Genomic DNA, 18,850 nt, shown 5'->3' on the forward strand with positions numbered 1-18,850 from the left:
CAGTAAAGGTGAAGGTTTTCCTTTAGATTGACAAAAAATATTCCAGCTTGTAGAGTGTTTTTAACACTCTACAAATCAGCTCATGGTATATAAATGTTACCGTTGGTCTTGTTCCTTTTCTAAGATTGTGGAGATGTGTGAATAGATCCCTTTAGATTAAATGTCTGGATGGCCGTGAGATGTGATTTTAATGATAGCAAATGTAATGTCAAGCATGCATTCTCCCACAGCAGGCAGAGGTTTTCCTGTCCTTGCCCGTGTTCGTATACTGTGTAAATGTTGAAGCAAATCAGCGTGTATTAAGCCCATATAGCCCTTAGACAAAAATAAATGAAGGCTGATAATGTCCCTCATTTTCCATGATTCCCTTGGGTGTCTGCTAGCTCAGCTTATGGTTTATTTAAGGATATCATGTGTTTACTAACACATCCTATGTCTGTGCGTCTCTGTGCGTGTTCGTGCGCGAGGCTGAGGGAGAGATAACGAGCGAGTCAGCGTTTAGATTTAGAGAGAGGGGAGAAATAGTCGTTTCTGAAGCCATTATTGTTTTTTTGCATCTGCCTGTTGTGATGAAAAGGTCATTAATAAAGACTGAGTTGGGGAGAGGGTTGTGAGTTAGTCGAGGCTTTATTGTAGCTTCAGGGTACCAACCCGATGAAACAATGTTTTTAAATGAACTAATTGTTGTTTTTGTACAGAGCTTGTTTCTTAATCTATCTTCAATAATTCTGAATGACAAACTGAGTAAGTGGCTCGCTAAAATAAAAACCATAAAAGGTTTTTAGAAAGCATACGTGTTTTCTGTCTTTTTCTTTTTGTTTTCACTTTGACATTACAAGTTAAACTATTGCAGTCTGTGCACGGTAAATGGTGTTAAACACACCCCCCGATATCTGCCTCTAGAGAAAATTATGTTAATATAAATATAAATAATCACCTAGTTTAAAAAATATAAATGTATGAATATATATTAGTCATAGTGAGTGATTGGAGCGCTCCACTTTTAAACAGTTAGTATACATTACTTATAGACAATTGCACTGTTCTGTTGTATTTATGTTTAAAAGACCTTCTTGTGTGTGTGTGTGTGTGTGTGTGTGTGTGTGTGTGTGTGTTTACAATGATTAATGTGAGGTATCCCTTAGCCAGATGGTGCTGAACAAGGCCCATCCATCAGCAATGAAAAGAGCAGTGGGCAGAAAGCTGGCAGAGCACTTTGTCTGGGGCCAGTGCCCCCATCGGACACACTCACATACAGACTCTCTCAGGCTTTGACAGTGTAACCTATTAAGCCGTGTTGGATCCTTGTGTTATTGTTTTGGGGCTTTTTTCTTCTTTTTTTGCAGGATTGCAGGTTCTTGTTTGTTTTTGTTTTTTGTTGTTTTTTTACTGCCTTCAACTTAAAAAAAAATCAAAACAAACAAACTTCTAGGGTGGAGGCTTGTTTCTGTTTTTTCTATCAATGCCAAACTTCTTTTCTCTAGCATGCAGTAGAGGGGCAGTATACTACTGTAGGGTTTTCGAATGCAGAGAATTTTACTAAAAGATATAAATGCTGAGCTTTTCAAAAGTAAGGACAGGAAGATATTCTGTGAATGGTGACACCAAGGTGAAAATGAAAACTGTGCTTTGGTCTGGTGGTTGATATTTGAAATTCTTTGTGGACGTTGACATTCTGATTGGACGTTGCACTCATATTAAAATTGTCATTCTGTGGTGACACACAGAGAATCCTGTGAATGAAATGAGAGGATGATGCAGAGAAATGACAGACTAATTATAGACAGACCTGTAAGAAAATTAATAACATATCTCTTTGTGTAATTGTCTGAGGAACAAACACCAATATGACCTCCACTATTAACCAATAAGTATCTTTTACAGTGAAAACAATTTAAAACCTGTTCATAGCTCAAGTTATTAAGATACTTGGAGTTTTTCTTATGCGTAACGCATAGTCAGTGGTGATGCACAATAATACTAGCATTCTTGCTATTGTTTGCCAAGAACCACCAAGTTATATTTCTCTGTATAAATGTGTAGTTAAAGTGTGTAATTGCATTTTTCTCATTCAGACTTTGCTGCATCACCGTGTCATCACTTGCAAAGTTTTGCTCCCTGAAGGATTTGCCCTTCCAGGTTGAGGTTGTGGAGTCCCCATCATGATTAGGTCATTGTCAGCAATGTGTGCGTCCACACATTCAGCTGACTCGAGTTAACAAAGCACCTCTCTCTTCTCCCCCACGCACTGTCACAGTCTCCTGAGAACACACACAGACAGACACACATACACTCTCCATGCTGTGTTCATAGGCCTGAATGACAGGGGTGACAGTTTTCCCCGCGGCAAGAGAGGAGGGACAAGCTGTCAATATGGTCCGGTGCACCTGCCCAGCCTCATAAGAAACACACACAAAGGGAGCGAAACAGAAATAGGGAATATAGTAATAAAAAGGGAGTTAGACACGGCTGAATAATAGGCTCATAATGAAGGCCCAAACAGGGAATAAAGGCATGTGTAGAAAATAAAACACTTAATTACACATTAATAAACTCCCCCTTTGGATATTCTGAACTACTGCTTTGTTTAGGAGTTTACAGAGTTATCTATCATTGGGAAATAAAAGGAAAAATTCTAATTAGTCTAGCAGCTCTCTACAAAACTGGCCTTTTTTTCCCCGCCTGTTACTAAACCAAACAATTAGCATTTTCTTTTTTTCCCCTTTTGCCATTTTTAATTGCTGTTATTTTCTTTAAAATGAGTTTTTAAGCTGCTGTTGTTTTGCATTGTTGTGAAATGTTAACCTCTATCTTTGTTAAACTTGACTTTGGCTTGCCGTGCTTCCGTTTTTTTTCCTTTTTTTTTTTTTTTGCTGTTAATTAACTGACTATTCAGGACAAGACAAGGAGGAAGTGGAGAAATGAGACACTAGTACTGGTTATGGTAATTTATTTTCTTGCCATGTTCGCTTAACTTGTCTATTCATCCATCGATTTTTGCTTTTCTGTGAAAGACCCGTTTTGCTCTGTGCGGCTTTTTTTTTTTAAGTACTTAGACTTTTTTGTTACTAGCATACAAAAGCAGTTGATTCTGTTTCATTTAGTTTTATGTTGATAAATTAAACTCTTTTCCAACTGATTTACTATTTATGATGATAATTATTAATTTCCATTGGCATGGCTTGCAGTGTCCAAGCCTGAAGCTGTCACATCACATCATGAGTGTGGCCTGGAGCATACTTACTCACTGGGTTGCACATCAGGGCTCACACTTTCAATGCAAAGTTTTACTGTTACATGTTGTAGATTATTCTTTTGGGCAGTGGATCAGACTAACTGTGAAACTTTGTCACACTTCTTGATGCTTTTCTGTAGTAATTAAAGTAATGGATGCTTAGCACCCTGGCAGTTACCCGCTGAACATAAAAATAAAATCTTTGTGACAAACCTGAGGGGGCTGCAGCGGTCCCCAACCCCCGGTCCATGAGTCGTTTGGTACTGGGCCACAAGTTAAGACTCGGGTGTGAAATGTATGGTTTTCAGGGTTTTTATTGTTATTTTTTAAAATCGTTTTTATCGTTAACTCTGTTTTTTACCGTGTGTTATGAATAAATCTTGTTTTTGGTACTGGTTTTATTTTGTTGTACTTATCTGCGGCACCTTAAAGGCTGGTCTGTGACAATGTTGTTGGACATAAACTGGTCCGTGGCGGAAAAAAGGTTGGGGACCGCTGGGCTAAGGTACATAACATATTAGGTCTGTATGATGTGATGGAAGTCTCTGAGGGGAGATGGCTTAATATCAAATCAGCAATCTGGAAGTTTTTGCTTGTTTGGCTGTCCAATGGCAGTAATCCTGCCTCACTGGCTCAGTTTCTGACTATCCTTGTTTAAACAGGGTACCTGTAAATGTTTTGGCCTTTCAAAATAAAATTCCCTCAGTTGACCAAAATGACAATTTCCCACCTGTTTCTTGATATTTATCTAGCTTTATTTTGGATAATTGACATTTTGCTCCCAATACTTTCTGCAGCCTCCATTATATATACTGAATAAATATCTTCATTACAAAGACATTGAATTCAGTCCCTTTGCTACAAGTGTATAAAATCACGTACTTTGCATGAAGTGTGGCTTTAAAAACAATTGTGAAAGAATTGTTTTTTCTTTTTTTCACTGAATTTGAGCATGGTGCTGTAATAGGATGTCATCATTGCAACAGCTCAGTTTGTGAAGTTTCTTCCATGGTAGACATTTCACAATCAACTGTGAGTTGTATTATTGCAAAGTGGAGTTGTATCAAAAGTAGCAGAGTATGAAAGGTTACAGAGCGGGGTCGCTGAGTGCTGAGGTACAAAGTTGCCAACACTCTGTTCCTCACAGGAAGAATCCAATGAATCCAAAACTCACATTGAAATGCTGTCATGTTCCATCTAAGCCACTAACTAAAGCAAAGATGGATAATTGTTAGCACAGAGACCAAGATACCTGGATCTTATGCTGTACGAATTTTATGTGTGTTTTAAGGTTATTTAATGCACTTCTCCCACTTAAATCCCAGCTTATCACAGTACTGCACAGTCAGAGTCAGATACACTTCATCAGAACATCGGAAAAACTCGGCCCTTCTCTATAATTAATTCTCTTTGCCTGTATACATTGCATACTGCACAAGCTCTTTTGTTAGCCACTTTATCTTCCAGTTTCACAGGCCTTTGGAAAGCTTATCTTCCATTGTAAATTGCATGTTAACACAGTTTGAAATCTTGCACTTGCTTATTGATTCTACTTGGCTTTTATCTTGTCCACTGTATGTTTACAGAGTATCTATTTGTCCAACATAACTTACTTCGGCAGTCGCTATAAGCAGTGCAGACATAAATGTTTAAATCTTAAAGGTTTTGAATTAGCAGTATGCAAAATGAGTTTTCCTCCTGTGGCTTCAACATGTTCAAAGCGTGCCTGTCTTTACAGAACAAAAGGAAAAAGTCAGTTTTGTTACCACATTTTGTCCAAGACAATGTTGTTGAAAGTAAAATGATCTTTATTCAGTTGAGTTAGGATCGCTTTATTTGGCTTTGTTCTGGGAGAGCGCACCACCCACCATTTCATCTGCAAGAGATCCCTGTTGTTAGTCAGGATACAGCTTTAAACTTTTATTTCAGCCTTTTAAAAATTCCGCTGGTATTTCATTAAAAGTTTACAGTTAATGCTATATTAGCATTTTTAGTATAACTCCAATTAGATGTGATTATATATTTACACACAGACTCTTGGTCTGCACAAAGTTCTCTCTGTAAAGAAAAAAAACCCCCATCTGTGTTTATCTCATATTGCCTTTTATGCAGCTCCTCAGTGGGCATGCTGCCTCCACTGACCAAATACATAATTTCTATTCAGAACCATCTGAACTCTGAACAGTTTGTTGACAGACATGCCTGAATTTGTGTCAAATCTCTTTATTTGCCTGGTCATTAAGTCCTTTGCGTATTGTTTTTGTTTGATCTATTTATTTAATCCATGTTCTTGTAAATTTACTGATAGGGAGAGATGTTAGCAACATATCTTAGAGTAGGAGGATCTTAGAGTACCTGAAGAATAGTGACTTTACGCTCAAGACAACAGTTTTTCCAGTTGGAATATAGACATGGTGCTCACATGGCCCTGCAAATGAGCTGTGTGTATAGCACCAAATGTAGGATCACTGCTGTAAAGTCCTTATTCTCATAACTGACTTCCAGAAACTGGGGCACAGTAGGGGGGATAAGTGATACATTAACTGTCTGCAGGCATTGTGTGGGTGTGTGACTGTGTGTGTCTGTGTAAGCAAGCAAGCAAGCCAGATTTTTGGAATTTAAATGAAGGCAGTTAAAAATAGTGATGCAAGTCTGCCTTATGTTCTTTGTACGGGTTCGGGTGGCAAGGATTATTCCCAAGTTGTCATATCTGACATGTTTGTGTGACGTATAAAATATTTATTTTTTCATCTAAAAGTCAGTCAGTAGATTATAACCATGTGAGATTGTTGTTCTCAGAAATTTCCTGTATGTTTGATGGGATCATTCATTAGAGCTCATTTGTGGTTAACCCATGTCATCATGCTGTGGGAGTCTGTTTTATGTTTTTTTTTTTTTTTTTTTTTTTTTAAAAACTAGATGCTTCCTTCTACACCCTAATCTTGTTGCCGTTTCTTTTCCTGACTACATATTAACAAATGACTTTCATATTCAGAAACATTTGCTATAAGGATGTAATCAATAAGCAGCAGAGAATTAAGGTATTTCCTCTCCTCTCTCACTTCCAGAATATTTCAGTGATCGAATGCTAATAATCCAGATTTATGTGTATACTGTACCATGTAGGTCCAAATATAAAACTGTTGTCACATACCCTGCAGCTGATCCATGTCTCTGTGAGAAATCCCTTTCATTTAATGACAGACAAGGGGTATGATAAATGTTATATGCATACCAACCGCATAGTAATCAATTTCTTGATTTTTCATTTCATGTTAAGGCTCGAGACATTTTGCCACTACAAAAGCTTGCAACTGAAGTTGATTCATTATTGCAGAATTTTGTTTATTTTGGTTGGAATGTTTCAATAGCAGCACATAATTCTGTCCATATTTTGTTGATCATTACGTTTATAGTACACACTCTTCGTATAGGTCATAACGATGTGGTCAACCCGCCATCATTAGTCTCGGCTCTTTTGAAACACGCTGGACAGCTTGGGACAATGAAGGAATGAATCAATTAAAGATAAAGGGGAGAAAAGAGCCGGAGCTTCCACATATTGAAGAGGAGAAAACGAGACAAAAAGAACAAAAACACCTCAGAAAGAACAATGGGCTGAATATTTATGGGACTGAACGGAAGAAAAGAAACACAAAGACAATGTTCAACAGCTTTGACACTTATTCTTGAGGTGGCCCTCGGTTTAATTTTTCTAAATAATATTTGGTGGAGTTGTCTCTCAATGTGTTGCGCATAGATTAGTGTGTTTGCTTGTTGTGCTGAAGGCCTGTTAATTGGGTGTTTGGGGCTAATAAATAGCCGTAATTAACAGGCATGGGCGAGGCAGGGGTGTTAAAGCTTTGGCAACCAGATGCAGGAGAACAATGAACTACAGTATGGTGAAATTCACCTGAAAGTATCACTCGTTTAGATTAAAGGAGCATTGACAGAAGTGGCTTTGGAACCAAGAAGGTAGGTTTCTCTGTCACCAGTGAGACATTTGTTGTGATACTAACAGCGATAAATCGGAAGTATTACCTGGTATTGTCACCCCAACGCCTTAACAGTTTAATGTGAATCTTAAATATATATTGCGCTATATGCTGTAGTGTGTGAAAAGTGTAAGGTGGATCACACATTTAATGTATGTTGTTAAAGACGTGTAGTCTCTGTGTTGCAATGACAGTGTGTTGAAAAGCCAAAGGATACTGTGCGTTTGTAGTTCGGCTGAAAACTGATTGCAAACCCCACCTTTGTCATCTTTAGTCATCATTCTGTCATCTTCATTCTGCTCCTGATCTGGTCTTATGTTCTTTGACCTGGACGGCTGCTTGTCTTTTTGTGTATGTTGATATATGAGCCCAGGCTTGTTGAAGTGAGGTATAGTTGTTTGAAGTCCTGCCAGTTCAAGAAAATGAACTTTAAGCCCATTAAAGAGCAGAAAAGCATCAGGGATTTTCTCTTTCTCTCGACTGCATCAGCTATTTATTTTCACCCATGGTTTTATTTCATGCCTGCGAAGAAGCAAATAGAAAGCTGAATGGGAGCAGGTGAGGTTCAAATACACTTTATTTGTCTGTTTTTTTTTTTTTTGGGGGGGGGGGTTGTGGGCTTTCAGGGACACGAGTAATAGACCTGAGGTTATTGTGATTTTCATGAAGTAAATAACAGGCCTGTGTCCTGATCTGATTACTTTTAATTGACGCTTTAGAAAGCCAAAGGATGCAAGAAGTGGTGTTTCAGAAAGCATACAGTGGCTTGACCTGTGGTGGTTCAGGGTTGAGCTTTATCAACACATTTATTATATGGCTTTGAGGCATTGTATCACTTGTAGGGTATTAGTCAACCTTGTAAGTATTAATGGTGAAATATATAAACACTTCAGTCTAGAAATGTCACAATACCACAATACCATGTCTTTTCCATTAGCATCACTCTGTTATCACTCTGCGATCATGCTAAATTTGATACCAAACTCACAAAATTGATCAAATGAATGTTTCTCAATAAATTCATCATATGACATGTAATAAAAATAATATTTTAAGAATTATATATTCACTTAGATATTGTATTATAGCCAATAAGTTGCAGTCTGATGATGTGGCTGACACTTTATGTGTTATGTGCTCTTCACATAGACCCATGGGACACACTTTAACACACTGGAACCCTCGAGCATTGTTGTGTTTGGGTATTTATACATTTGGGTTTTGATCCCTAAAATGAAAACAAAAAGCTAGTAAACATAAGGAAACAGCAAGTGAAATGAAAGATTAAGTAAACCAAAATTAGCTTATGCCAACCTCTTTAAATCAAGAGTTAGAACACAACTTTTAACTTGTAAATATGGCATTTTAACATGTTTATGCTATAGACAAACTACATATCATCACATTAATTTGCAGATTTTTATAAACAATTAGATTCAGCTTTAGAATAACCATGTAAATGCTCTATAAACCAATTTGCAACCAGTTATTAAACATTAATGATCATTCATTGCTTAACAGGAAGGAACTACATTAAAAAAATGAATTTTGAGGTAAATTACAGTAAATCATCAACTAAATTTAAATTAGCAATCAACTTACATTTATTAATAATGGTTACTGGAAGTATTATCTGATGTCTAAAGGGGACATTTTCATTCTATAAGCTGCACTTAATTTACATCTTTAGTGATTTAGCATAGATTTAATTTTTGGATCTGTGATATGGTTTTAACTGTTATACATATTTCACTAAAAGAAGCAGCTTGAACTAATGTTTCAAGCTGTGTCTCTTTCTTATTTTGGTCTCCTTCTCTACCATTTATCTCTGAGTCAGACAGATTTCTGTCACACCATTAAAATAAGTCTTTTTTTTTTTTTCTTTTTTTCTTTTTTTTTTATTTGAAAGGAAGGAGCAGTACCCCGAGGGCTTGTCAGCCGACTTGATGACATGAAGCTTCTGTTGAAAGAAAGCAGGGAAGATCAAATGCTTAATGGCCACCTGTGAATATGTGTCTGTGCCTGTTTCCGTTATTAAACACAGACTCGTATTTGAAGTCTTTTCAAGTGATGGATTGAATCTTCAGCACATAATGGAACTTCACTGTGCTTTGCTGGTGGAATCAAAATGAGGAATTGAACTTAAAAAGTAATATAATAAAACAGAAGAATGGAATAGCTACAGCTAAACTCTACAGTGCTATAGTAGTCACCATATATACACCATTTGACCCAATCCCTGTATGGGTTTAGCCCCAAAATTGCTTTGGAATATGATATAGGGTGAAACACACAAACACAAATATATATTAAATACAAACTAGAAACCAAGGATAAAGTCAGTAGTTGACACAGACCTGTTAAAAGCACATATGCCGAGAATGGCGACAAATAAAAACAAAAAAGGGGGATGAGACATTAAAAGCAGGGCAGACCTGTTCGAGTCATCTCTTCTGATGCAGAAGTAAAGCCAGCCTTGAGCAGAGTCTTTTCCAGGAACTGCAGCATAAACAAATTAAGCACCCCTCTAGCTTTTGTTTTTCTGTGCAAGTAGGGAGATATACTGTATGTGCATAGTCTTGAATATGTGCTGTTTTAGGCCATGTGGGCTTCAGTTTTGTGTGTGACTTAGCATGTGTAAGTGATGTTTGTTTTTCTGATATGGCTATAACAGCCTCAGCGGTCTTTCTCGCTCTCTCACTGGGTGTGTGTGTGTGTGTATGCAAATGCCAGATTGTAATAAAATTGTGTATTTTTCATCAGTACAGCACAGGTAGTAGCAATAAGGCCTCAAGCTATGGCTGAGCATTGGCAAAATCAGTGTATTTAATTCCCAACAGGCAAAAACAGGAGATATAGACTATAGCTTAATGCTATGTCCTCAGGGTAACTGATGTATTTTGGTGTTGGTGTTTGAGATTTCAGGAAATCTCATAAGGACACAGGCTATTTTTTACTAACTGTGGTGTAAACTCTTAGCTCTGTTGTTTTATATATATCTTTATTTCTATGAATAGATGGATATAGATCAGGGGCGATTTTAGCCCATTTTTGGGGGTGCTTCAGGACCCCCAAAATGAATCAAAGCACCCCCAAAGATTTCTTACTTTTTGACTTTTTTTGACAATATTTGCTGTTTGTGTGACACACTACTAAAAATATAAAAAGCATACAGTACTTGGTTGAGACGTAACATTTTAACAACAAAAGCATAGATAACCCCCCCTCCCTCCCAAAATGGTTTGTTCCAGCTCTCCCCTGCTCTGGCTCTAGCGCCCTTTCTGCCAGAGCGATGGTGGCTGAGACGCAGCTGAGCGGAGGTGTAAGTGCCTGGCTTAAAACAGGACATGTTGGATGCATTTAACCTTCAGTTACTCTTTATATAGTTAGGTAGGAGTCAGAACATGTTTCTTTTTAGCTGAAAAACATTACACCCAGGCAATGTTCCCTCTAAGCTGCGCACGTGTGCAATTGCGCACTGCTGGCACGCTCTCTGTGCATAGAAAATCTGCGTTGCGCACAAAAAAAAAAATCTAACCTGAATTGAAATTAAAATTAATACTTTAACAATTCTGTTTTGCAGTGTTAGTCAGTGAGTGACTGGCTGCTCCCGTATGGAATTAGAACGATGCCACCTTATCCCATAGTCCAGCCAATAATGCGATTCACATTCGTATATACGCAGCTAATCAACGTCGTTGACAGGCTACGACAGCGTCCTTATGTGCCGACAGCGGTGTTTTAGCTAGCAAAGCGGCGTGGCTGATGTGGAGTGAAGCAAAGTTAATGACAACGTGTACAACCATTGGAGATGTGAGCAGGACAGATGGAACAATGGACAGAAAAAGTGTGGACTTTATACCAGTTTTGATTTTGTGTTATATAGGCCACGTAAAACCAGAGTTATGATAAAAATATCTGCAATGTTTGGTTTTCTTCCTGAATACTGTCGTTGTTTATATTTACTGCGGGAAGAAACGGTAAAAACGGCGTTTTATAAGGAAAACGCTCGAAAGCGCTTTCCGCCTGTGAGCAAAAACAAAACCAAAAAAACCACACCCTTTTCTATTCGTCGAAAAAAGTACCATGTCAGCCAATCAAAAAATGATATGGCAACGTGGCATCTAGTTGTTAAGAAACGGGGAAGTTTTAGGAGTGACGGTGGTGTTTTGAGATGTGAGAGATTTGAGACGTTTAGCGCAAATCTTGTGAAGTGAGTGTGTAGTGTAGTCAATAGTTTTGTTGTGTGTGTCAGAACAATGAGGCGACTGCTGAATGTTACAGGTGTTACAGGAGTGATACATCTGCTGCTGTCAGGCCTGCAGGCTATTGTTCTCCTTTATCTCATAGTGGACAGAAATTATTTTTTGGAGTGGCACAAATAGTTTGTGTGGCATCAAATTTGATGCAGAACACCTGATTGTTCTGTAAATAGCTTGAAATGTCTGTTTAAAAGCACATTGGCTGCATTAAAAAAAAAAATAGCTGCAAAAAACTTTGCAGCTGCCAGACCACATACTCATAATACAAGTCAGAGCTTTATATATATGTGTGTGTGTGTGTGTGTGTAGGTATATGTATATATGTATATATATATATATATATATATATATATATATAAAAGCTAAAAAATTCAAGTTATGTTTACTTCCAATAGTGTTAACATACTGCACAGGTCAATGACTAAATTTTTTTACATTTTCATTGTAAGTGGGCTAAAGCAGTTAATTAAAAGTAGTCTAACATAAATGTAAATGAAACATTTTTGACCCTCTTTAACAACATTCCAACATAACATTATCATTGATTGGGGAGATTAAAATTAATGATATATTTTTATGTAGTTCAGCCACAACTCTTCTAAAACCTCAGCCAGTAATAGGTAGGCCAACTTTTGGACCGTCCAGTTGTCTGTATGACTGCCGCAGTACCTACATCACATTTGCGCACTATCAGAAAGTGCCAAACAGCCCTGGTGGAGTGAGGAGCTGTAAAGAGAAGCAGATGCTCTGTTTATATTCTAAAAATGTTTTAAGCTTGTTTCAAAGATTCTGTACAGCAGCTTTAAATGTTTTCCAAAAGCACACATACACTTATCAGTGTTTCTCAAACTTTTTACAGTGTGTACCACCTGATAAAATGTCAAGCTCTCCCAAGCACCACTATGAAAGCATGAAACTCATAAATCTTACAACACAAAATTAGTATTATTAAATTAGTATCTGCAGTAAAGATTTTTTCATACATTTTATACATTCTACCACAGGCAAAGTTGCCTCCATTTTTTTTTATATATTTCTTTATTAATATTTTGTAATAATTTATTTGTAATAATTTATTCTGTTTTGGGAGTGTTTTTTTATGTATCTGTATTATATTATACATACACATTAAAAGTGAATCTCTGTCCAAAAAATGCACTCAGTTTACTTTTTACTCACTATGAGCATCATTCATTATTCTCCCCCAGTAATGAAGGTTAGGATATGTATTTTTTTTTTTATTCCAATCCATTCTTCTTTTGCAGCATTTAAATAACCTTTATCAGATTTGATGATTTTATTACAGACTTTTCAGTGTTTTGTTTTTCTTTCACAAATGTGGGATTAAATTGTGTTAAAATGTATAAAAAAAAAAAAGTCTTATGATTTAATAAAGAAATTTGCAGACTTGCACAGAGATGGTAAAATTATGATGACTGATAACGGAGAAGAAGACAACAGACGACGAGGACCGGGAGGAACAGGGGTTTAAATGCACCAAGGAGGCAGTTATAGAGAACTCGGGACAACTGGAGACATTTAAGGATGCAGGGACTGACAGAGACAGGGAAGACGTCTCATCGTGACGTGTAAAGTTTATCTTGCCTGGCTGGACACCTCTCTGGGTGCTCAGCACCCCCAAAGCTCTAATCCTAGAATCGCCCCTGATATAGATATATTGAGAGAGAGACAATGTTAACCTTTTAATTTAAAGGTTGTAAAACTGCACTCTGGGGGTTTCATTGGCCTCATCTTGTGTATGATGTTTAGCACGTAGAAAAATCTGAATGCACTGACAAGCAATACACAATCCATATGCTGATGTGTGTCTTAGTTCTTTCATATAACATAAACTGTATGTGTCTGTACTTAAGAAAAAGCAAAAAAACAAAACGCCGTTGCTGATTGAAGTTTGATTATTTGTGGGATGTTTTTATGCTGTCGCCCTGGGCAGCATCATGTAATATCTCGTAGCATGCATTTACATTCATGAAATGTAAATGCACAAATGAATTGCCAATTTTATAGACATTTTCTGACTAAACATGCGTAGAACTGTATATTTGTGTCCTTTTGTGACTCATTAAGTTTCTTTGCATTACTATTTAACAGTTTTTTGCTTGATGTGCAGTTCATGTTCATAACATTACACTGTTTCATCATAGTACAAGCCTTCATGCATGATGTGTGTCATTGAGCGGGGCTTTACAGTAAATATATAGAAAATTATGCATTATGAGTTTAAGCCTTTTTTAAGGCCTTAGAAAAAGTCAAGAAGTCATTCTTTGCAGTAACTGTGCAGCAATGTGCATGAAATGCCTCAGGTCTTTACAAAGGACAAAGTTGTTTACATATCTAATGCACCATATATGAGTGGATGACCTTTAGTGGCAAGTATGGATTGAACTAAGAACTGTGTGGAGGCCTTATGGAAGGCACCAGCTAGTTTATTAATCTAGTATAGTATGGAGGGTTTTTTTCTTGCTTTGAGTAAATGTCTATTGAGTATAACTGAGTGTGTGTCCAGGGTGTTGGATAAAGAAAGAAAGAACAAGTACCACAGACTTGTACTTGATGCGTAGACTTGGTAAATTATTAAGTCTTATTGAAGTCTGCCATCGGCCAATATGCCAGTTTATTTTGCTTAGATCTCCTTAACACACGGGACTGAAAACAAATCTAAGAACAAGGTCCTAAAGGATCATTTAAAAAGTTGGTTTGCTTTAAAAGACATTATGTTAATTGTTAGCCCGAACCCCAGCAGGCGTATCCCATACGTGCTTATATCATAGTGCTTGTTCACCTTGACCCCGTTTTATATAACACTATAGTAGTGTTGTTACTGTGTATGTTTTGCGTTTGCACACTTGAAAAGTAACTGACTTCTGTTTTTTTGTCTGTTTCAAATGTGAAAACTTTTTAATTCATGGCTTAAAGTTACTGTAAGTTTCACATTGAGATGGAGAACTGAGATATTTCAATCATTAAAATCTATAACATGTTGACGACTACGCTAAATCTAACACATACTGAAAAGCTGTTAGTAGTTGGATGAAATTTGCCAGTTCTGTAAAAGGTGATAAAATGACAGTTGGCAAGACAAAAACTTTTATTTTATAGTGCGTCCAATATACTTGTGTTCCCTTAAATATAGAAACATAGAAATATTGATTTAACTCTTACAGTAGCTGCTAAGACATGAAAACACACACACACACACACACACACACAAGCCCGTTCAGCTATCTTAGTGAGGACCTTCATTGACATAATGCCCCTTACCCTGACCCTAACCATCAAAAATGAATGCCTAACCCTGACTCTGAACCTAACCATAACCTAATTGTAACCCTGACACTAAAACCACACTTTGAGCCTCAAAAAGGCCTTCAAACTTGTGAGAACCAGTGAGTGTGTCCTCATAAGTGACTGTTGGTTCTCACAAGTATAGTAGAATGCAAATTGTGGTCCTCACAAAGATAGCTAGACAAGAACACACACAGACACATTTCTTCATTTTCAGTAGTTGGTAACCAGCTTGCACAACCCTTCCCATCTTGTATTTCCCTGCTGGATGGTTCACTGGCTCATTTGCTGCTTTGGTGGTCCTTTGTGTGATTCAGCTGGTTTTCCAGTCAGTCTCTTACGCTGCAGTTGAACAGGCTTGTTTCCGGAGATCAAACTGAAGGCTTCAGAGCAGATCAGGACCTACCGACTACCTCAAGTCTAAGATTAGAGAGTTGGAGTCCCACAATAGGACTCACTAATTTTCTTAGTGTTCTATTATTTATTTGTTGCAAAGTGCAAGGCAATTAAAGTGTTACCACCTTTATATAAATAAAAATAATTTCCAGCACTCTGCTTCATTCCATATGCACATGCACATTTCTATGCAGATCTTTGTATAATGTCTGTGCATTTGCATTATGCAAGGGTTGTTTTTTTTAACACTTCCTCATACATTTACATCCGTTTTGTGAATATGGGTTTGTGTTAATGAGTACAGTAGCTTCAAGCATCTGCTGAGTGTCAAATTAGTGAAGCCCACCATGCCAAGCATACAGGTGCTTGTGAGTGTGTGAGCCAATTTGTTTCGAAGTGCTTAATATACACGCTCTACATTCAAGCAATCATATCTTAGTCTATTCAGAGCCTGAATTTGTCCACACACACACACACACACACACACACACACACACACACACACACACAGGCCGTTTTTGAGCCCTGTCACTCAGCCATATGCCACAGAAGGGTCTGGCATCTGCTGGAATACAAATGCACAGTAACAAGAGACATGCTGAAGTAATCAGGGTTTTTTTTGTGTATTCCGCTCACACAAAGCAGTCCTGTCATTTTAACAGCTCATTCCCTGTATGAAAATAGATTTAAAGCAACACATGTATAATCCAGACACATTTGTTGGTGTAACCCCTTTTTGGACAACAGATCAGTGTCGGCAAAACCAGCCCTTTAAAAATGCACATTCATACCCAGAATGGAACACCCCCCGAGTTGAGGCATATTTGAATTCATCTATAGCCACTAAGGTTATTCCTTTATTTGTACTTCCACTCAAAGATGGCTTGCCTGCACACAAGACTTGTACTTACATTACCTAATGTTATCTATCTCAATCATAAACTCACTATTTTATTTGCTATCACATATCGTTTCCTTGGTCATAAATACTGAAGGATACTGATTTTTTTTAAACATCAGTGCTTACACATGCCATTTTACCTCCTCTCAGTTCACACATCTCAGTGACCATGTAAAGGCTGAGCTCATAAAGTGTTTTTGCTTTAATCACAGACACTTTGCATCATGCTTAGCGTGCTTGTTTGAAGTGGTTTCGTATGAACAAGAGCACTCTTATGAGTGTATCCTGGGTATTAGCTATGTGTTTATCTTACTGGTTTTGGTTGAATGCTGAGGGATTGGACTTTTTGTCTGTCTTTTGATGACTTTTGGTTTGAATGGCACAGCTGTGTGCGAGCACACTAGCCTCTTAAATCTCACTCTGATTGCTACTTGCTGCCTTTGATTAATGCTCATTATGTCTGGGTGTATATGTGTGTGTGCGCCCATGTGTGCATGTGCTCACAGAGCCAGTTCAACCTGACCCCCCTGCCATAAATCAATCAACACCATTGAAGTGCTAATATTGCCCCCTTTGTGAGCCATTTTCTTATTCAAGTCTCATCTTGCTGAAGGCAATCTGACGTTTACTGATGAGGATTTTGACTTTATTTTTAATGATTTCTATGACAAGTTTAGACAAGCCACACAACATTAATTTGCAACCATTTTATTTATAATTGATTTCCCCCCCTTTAAACCCAACAATTTTTTTTTTTTTTGATCAAGCATGATAGTAAACTGAATATTTTGAAGTTGGGTTTTTTTTTTTTTTGGACTACTAGGCAAATAACAAGAGACCATCCTGTAAAATGTAAACTTTCTTTCTTTGAATTGGAAGAATTAAATAAATAATTCCATGTTTGACAATAGATAAAGACTTTTTTTAAGATATTTTGACAGAATTAATAAATTCATAGTTACTAACATGTTGTTGTTGTTGTTGAACACATCTGCTAATTATGTATTCACTTTCTTCTAGTTGTGAACATCAGAGTATATATATTTTATAATTACTACATTATTCAATTTTACATCCATCAGAGAGGGGAAAAACAATTGTGTTATTTAGTTCTAAATGTTAATGAACAGTAAGACCATCTGATAGATGATATTAAGGCGAAGTCATTAAAGAACATAAATGTCCATTCAGAGCATTTTGAACCTGTTAATTATGTTACAATCTGCCGTGTGTGTGTCTGTGTGTGTGTGTGTGTGTGTGTGTTTGCTAATTTTGGCCCTCAGTGTTTCAAACAATAAATAATATTTTAATTTATTCTCACTTTCCATCGACACTTATCTGTTGGCTCTTTAAAATGTATTTATATTCACTTGAAATACAAAGCATGCTATAGTTGGCAACTGCATAATTGGTCAGCAAGTATAAATGCTTCATTGACTGTTTGTGTCACTTCTTATTGGGACTCTGGCTGCCAAATAACAAAGTAAATGAATTCATAGATCAGCTTGCAAAAAGCAGAATACTCTAAAATGACGGGTTCCCCTCTCTGTGATTTAATCGAAATCCCTTTGTCACCATCTGAAGACTTTTCATTTGGGGTGTCTGTTCAGAGTCATTCGGTTTGGGAGACATCTTCCTGATGTTTTCAAGAAAAGTCACCCCTTCTTTCTGGGTCAGATATCCTTCTAGTTTCTGGCCCTCAATTCTTGCATAGTGTGGAAGGAATTTTTAGTCAGTTTGCAGGTATATCATCTCAGGTTGCTCTCGTTAATCTTTTTGAGTCAAAAACAGTGACATATTCCAACCTTCAAATCACGACTCTCACATAGTCTATGTGCTAACGGCTAGCAAGCACATACATATCCAGTTTGTCAACTTTTGACCCTGTGGCCACTAAGCAGCCTGTCTTTATTTATTTATTCATTTATTGATTTTGCGCTTTCCACTCAGGCTACCTACATATACATCTATAGACTTTGATGGTTTAGATTTACCTGCAAAAATAGGGCTGTGCTTGTAGTGTCTGCAGTTTTTAATGTGCACCACATTTGCACAGGTGGACTAGAGTGCTTTGATTTTACTTTTCCTACTGCATTTTCAGTTTTTCTATGTTCTGATTCCTCATTTTAATTAGTGTATGTACTTCTTTTAATTGCCTGACATATCTAAAGACTGAACCTATTATAAGCAGAAATGACTCCCACTTTTCTGTGATTTACTACTATTCACTAAGAAATAGATAAATGCTAACATTGTTACAAATTAGCAGCACACGTGTGTTCTTAAAGACGCTCTTAACAACAACAGATTGCCTCATTACCTCCCCAAAGACTTCTATCACTCACCTGTTTTTTGGTTGTTTGTTTTGGGGGGGGGGGGGGGGGGGGGTTTTTTATCAAAAAGTATAAAAGTACATTTGACAATAAGCCTGCGAAAACAAATGGGTTGCATAAAGAAAATAAAAACCTTCAGTCTTGCGTCCTCTTCTCCACATTTCCTTGTTCGGGACATCTGTTGTATTTTTGTCCTTGGTACCTGAGTGACTCGTTGAAAGGAAAAAAAACAAAGTACTTCACAGTCCATCATTGGTGCACTTCAGAATATACCATCAGTGGGATAGATGAAGAGGACGCAAGCGTGCTGAATCAGGAAGACTCACACACACATGCGTGCAAAATTTTTAGCTCATGAAGGGAATCAAAATGTTGAGATTCCAAGCACAAGCAACCCTATACAGCACACATTTAAACCCCGT

The 18,850-nt window shown here is 37.3% G+C and overlaps 1 protein-coding gene across 2 annotated transcripts in view; it reads left to right on the top strand.

Annotated features, from left to right (window-relative positions):
• Positions 1-18,850, top strand: part of cdkal1 (CDK5 regulatory subunit associated protein 1-like 1) — a 253,811-nt gene that overhangs the window by 197,178 nt on the left and 37,783 nt on the right. The window contains exon 13 of one of the 2 annotated variants that reach the window (XM_040013109.1): positions 9,140-10,339. The exons of the other annotated variant lie outside the window; for it this stretch is intronic. Within the exon in view, the coding sequence (XP_039869043.1) occupies positions 9,140-9,238 (99 nt within the window). The 3' untranslated portion in view covers positions 9,239-10,339. Of the gene's footprint in view, positions 1-9,139; positions 10,340-18,850 lie in introns of those variants that run through there. 2 annotated transcript variants of the gene reach the window in all.

This window comes from Simochromis diagramma, unplaced genomic scaffold (assembly GCF_900408965.1).
Source record: "Simochromis diagramma unplaced genomic scaffold, fSimDia1.1 OVJJ01000618.1, whole genome shotgun sequence".
In the NCBI taxonomy this organism is placed as follows: domain Eukaryota; kingdom Metazoa; phylum Chordata; class Actinopteri; order Cichliformes; family Cichlidae; genus Simochromis; species Simochromis diagramma.